General features: G+C 30.3%; 1 protein-coding gene across 1 annotated transcript; it reads left to right on the top strand.

Moving 5' to 3' along the window:
• The first annotated feature begins 810 nt into the window (after positions 1–810).
• Positions 811–3072, top strand: LOC107629990 (strigolactones hydrolase CXE15). Its single transcript, XM_016332975.3, has 2 exons — positions 811–1770; positions 2632–3072. The coding sequence occupies exons 1-2, from the start codon at positions 1094–1096 to the stop codon at positions 2936–2938; spliced, it is 984 nt and encodes a 327-aa protein (XP_016188461.1). The 5' UTR covers positions 811–1093; the 3' UTR covers positions 2939–3072.
• Positions 3073–5021: the final 1949 nt, after the last annotated feature.

Genomic DNA, 5021 nt, shown 5'->3' with positions numbered 1-5021 from the left:
GCTTGTTTTTATTCTAATAGAAAAGAATTGGTATGATCAGTAACTATTCCCTTAAAATTTATGGGCCTGAAGTTTGTTATTGAGCCTGTTTTGCTTTTTATTAATTTTTACACAAATAATAAACTAATCACATATATAAATAAGTTTTTAATTTAATAATAACATTTAATCATTATCAATTAATTTATTATTTTTTTAAACTCAATATAAATAAAAAATAATTTTAAATTAATCTATACGTATTTGAAGTATGAGTTTAATTTTAATGTAGTCATCTAATTAATTCAATGACTTTTAAAAGATTATCCAAATAAGTTTATCAAAAATGTCATGTGTACATTTTAAATTAATCAATAAATAATATGTTATGTTTTTTTTATAAATATATTATTTAATTTATTTTTAATATATATATATGACTGATTTAATAATTGATTTTTGTTCTGCGTATATATTATGATTGTCGATTTGTTTACTGATTATTGATCGTTAAACTTTAATTTTTCTAGTAGAGTTGATTTTATTAATCTTAAATATGAGAATTAATTAATTAGAAAAGTTTAAAGTAATTTTAATTATAATGACCATTATTTTTAGTTGGCAGTCCACAATAATTTTAGTCCAATAGTTTAGTATCATATTTTTAATCAATCCTTTTAAATATTTTTTAACTAATTGCTAATTAAAAATAATAAATTATGCTGATGGTGTAATATTGTTTGTAACAATGAATATAAATTTTAGATATTTAATTTTTAAATTGGAAAATAGAGTATCTTTGAATGGTAATTGGATAGACACTCGGCAACTACTAAAAACATAAGGACAAAACAAAGAAAGAATGACCAAGGCAGTGACAACATATGCTTCTGAGTTCTTACCTCGGTTGCCGTTTGTCTTACATGTCAACCACACTTAAGAAAATTCCAATGAAATCATGCATCACCATTCACCAACTACTTCTTTATGCTTTGCATCTTTTTATTTCTTCTTCTCCCTTTGATACTCTCTACTTTACATCCCTTTTTTCATACATAATTGATCCATTAAAATTTAAAACATCCAACATCCTTTTTCTTCACAAAGAGAAAAAATGTCCAACACGTTGGATTCCAATCCCACCTTAGTGGATGATTGTCGTGGTGTTCTTCATGTGTACAGTGATGGTTCTATAGTGCGTTCTTCCAATCCAAGTTTCAATGTTCCTGTCCAAGACGACGGCACCGTTTTGTGGAAAGATGTCATTTTTTATCCTACTCATGACCTTTGGCTTCGGCTCTACAAGCCAGCCGCTTCGTGCCACTCCGGCTCCAAGCTTCCCATATTTTACTATATCCACGGCGGCGGCTTTTGCATCGGCTCCCGCACGTGGCCTAATTGTCAAAACTATTGTTTTCGGCTAGCTTCTGAGCTTCAAGCCGTGGTCGTTGCCCCAGATTATCGGCTCGCTCCCGAGAATCGGCTCCCAGCTGCAATTGAGGATGGCTACACGGCCATCAAGTGGCTTCAAGCCCAAGCTGTGAGCGACAAGCCGGATCCATGGTTGAATGGAGTGGGTGATTTCAGCCGAGTGTTCATATCGGGCGACTCAGCCGGTGGAAACATAGCTCACAATTTGGCTGTTAGGCTCGGCTCCAAGTCGCTGGAGTTGGCGCCAGTTCAGGTGAAAGGCTATATTCTATTGGCACCTTTCTTTGGTGGAACTATCCGAACCAAATTAGAAGCTGAAGGACCTAAAGATGCTTTTCTCAATTTGGAACTCATTGACAGGTTTGTGAATCTATGGTATTCAATTGAGCATCATATTTATTTTGTTCTTCCTTCTGTACACTCAAACCTCAAATTAAACATGTTTATTCACAAATCATAATTATTAATTAGTCTATTAATCAATATATCATGGGATCATTCGAGTGAATATGAGACATGTGAAATTGTGGATCAATAATTGATTGATTAAAGTATGAGGTCTTATTTCTATATACCTTTTATAAAAAAAAAAAAAAAAATTCGATACTAAATTTTCGAAAATGATTTCGACACTCATTTTATCACTTCAATTTTAATATAATCCACACTCTAATACCATACTCTTGATTTTCTGAGTCCGATGAGTAATCATAGTAAAATTATGGATGTGTGTAAGAAATCGAGAAAGACATAATTATTGTCCACAGATAAAATTAGAGAAGAAATACAATAAGGTATGAAACTTTCATTAACATTAAACATGATTTTATTATTATTGCTAACACTCTTATTTTTGTTCTCTCCGAGAGCTTTACTACTAATAGTACATTTAATAAATATCGATAAATACTTAAATTTACGGTAATGCTAGAGAGATAATAATTAAAGTTTTATTATTTAACATAACATTTATAATTATGTATTTATTATATATAAAATTACACAATTATTCTAATAATAATTTTTGAATACAAAATAAAGTAATTTTGGACTATATTTTTATTATTTTTAAAATATTTTTGTAAATTTACAAGTATGCAAATATCACTGTGAGTGAGTAATTAGTGCATAAATTGTGAATGTTTTAGTGTGCAAAGACATATTTATTGTGTTACTACTCTTTGATGCTAGCTAGTGAATTTGTTCTGCATAATTGAACAGGTTCTGGAGGCTTTCAATACCTGTTGGGGAAAACACTGATCATCCACTTGTGAATCCATTTGGACCAATTAGCAAGAGTCTTGAAACAATTGATCTTGACCCAATTCTAGTGGTGGTTGGAGGGAGTGATTTGCTTAGAGACAGGGCAGAGGATTATGCAATGAAACTCAAGGATTTGGGTAAAGATGTTGAGTATGTAGAATTTGAAGGACAACAACATGGTTTCTTCACCATTAATCCCAACTCGGAGCCATCAAAGAAGTTGATGCTGGTCATCAAACATTTCATAAATAAGTATTCTGCCTAAGTTTCAAGGATTCCAACACCACTATTGCTCCTACTTGAATGTTCCATATACTCAATGAATAAGAATTTAGAAGCTACTAAAAAAACTTTTTCATTCAAAATTTAGTAAAACCCTTTTACTTTGTTTTATTTTTATTTCTTAAGGTATGTTTACTTGGAATCGTTCCTATAAAAAAATTGTCTTGATGAATTTCATTTAGTTATAAAAAAAGTCTCACTAATCTATCTTTATGAATACATATATGCATTAGACCAAAAACTTTCTTGTATTAAAAATTGAATAACTTTTCCCATGTAATTTGGCTCTTAGTAAATGATGCCATGCAATTGAGTTTATCTAAAGCTTCATTATCTTTCGATCAATTGATATGGAATTATGGATCAGTAATCAACATACAACCATAGAATGCAAGAGTCGAACATTATTTGCTGAGTGTTCTATCATCTATGAGTTAACTCCCCCCTATTTATACATTTCATTATTTGCTGAAAGTTATAACACAAAGCTGGTAAAAAATTGCTTTTGGAAGCTCTCTGCTTTATCAGAGCCTGGTTTCGATCCAGGGACCTGTGGGTTATGGGCCCACCACGCTTCCGCTGCGCCACTCTGATTGTTGATTTTAAATGTTCAATTAAATTTACTTATTCTAATAAATACGCGCTATTTTAATTTTCATCCCTTACCAGACCTTTATCTCCATCTATTCCATCAAATAAAGCACTTTCCCTGGATTTTATTTTATATTTGTAATAATGGAACAAAGACAGAGAGTTTTGTTCCTGGTGTTTTTGCTTAGAAAATTTAAAGACGTATTTGGTTTATATTTTTATTTTTATTCTATTTTTGACAAAATAAAAAAAATACAAATCAAATTATTCTATTTCTTTTATAGAAATACGTGTACTCAAAAGTCTTTTACTTAATTAAATTAAAAAATTATAATATTATGCAACTATTCTAAAACAAAATTGATATATATCATAATTTTTATATATATAGATAAAATAAGTATTTTTTTAATATACATAATTGAGATAATTTACACATTTAAATACAAAATCACATTTTGGATACTATCATTACCAGACATAAATTTTTCACGTCTTGAATATTGTGAATCCAAAATGAATAAACACATGTACATGCATTGAATCTAAAATATGTTAAGATGTGAACAATTTACTTAAATAAATGAATTGGAAACTAAATTGACATGAATCTTCTAAATATGGATAGCCTATTTTAAAATAAATCAAATTCATTTACGTCGATTTAGTCATGTATATGTAAATCAAATTAAATACATTCGACTTAGAATTTTTCTAATAAATTGAATTAATAAAATTCGATTTAGGCATGATGCTAGTGAATCAATCTTACTAGATTCGATTTACTTGAAATGATGATGCACTAAAATAAATCGAATAAAGTGAATTCGATTTATACATGAAAAAATTATAGGATAAATCGACTCTACTTAATTTGATTTATCCTTTAAAAATAATTATATTAATTTAATTCGATTTAAAATAGACGTCCAATCTATATAAATACGAACAACATGTTGAATCCACATTAGAGTGACACTCAAAATGACTATGGAGGATAGCTTTCTAGTTCTTGTGCACTATAAAGGCACGATTAAGAAAGAAATGCGATCGAAAATTAAGTTTACAGATCCGTTGAACGTCTTTATCAGACCTTCTATGAGCCTGGTTGATTTTTATAATACCATACTACAGAAATTGAGTCTGCATGGAATGAAACTGATCGAAAAGTTATATATCGAATTTCGATTTTTGTTGTTCTGGATGGGGTGAAGTACGACTTGTTTGTGATAGACAGTGACGAGGATTTGTAAGTTTTATTTCATTATCATCGCCAGTTTCTGGAGGTGAGAATCCCTAAACTATTGGCGAAGCTCGTGGATGTAGTCTCTAACTCAGAATGATCGAATTGGAATCATCAATCAGTACCTATGACAGCAGCAGCCTCCAGTTCAACCTCTTTTGTTGTGTCTTCATCTGTACTAGTGATTTTGTGTGGGGAGATATGGTGGCATCCCCATCTTTTACAGCTGATT

Source organism: Arachis ipaensis, chromosome B3, assembly GCF_059453495.1.
Source record: "Arachis ipaensis isolate K30076 ecotype BB chromosome B3, ASM5945349v1, whole genome shotgun sequence".
NCBI classification, from domain to species: Eukaryota; Viridiplantae; Streptophyta; class Magnoliopsida; order Fabales; family Fabaceae; genus Arachis; species Arachis ipaensis.
Note: the sequence above shows the minus strand (reverse complement) of the source record. Positions and strands in the feature narration are given on the sequence as shown.

Bases quoted from the DNA above. Each gene is read 5' to 3' on its own strand.
- LOC107629990 (XM_016332975.3), top strand. From the start codon at position 1,094: ATGTCCAACACGTTGGATTCCAATCCCACCTTAGTGGATGATTGTCGT. The intron at 1,771-2,631 runs GTTTGTGAATCT...ATAATTGAACAG, and splicing joins AATTTGGAACTCATTGACAG to GTTCTGGAGGCTTTCAATAC.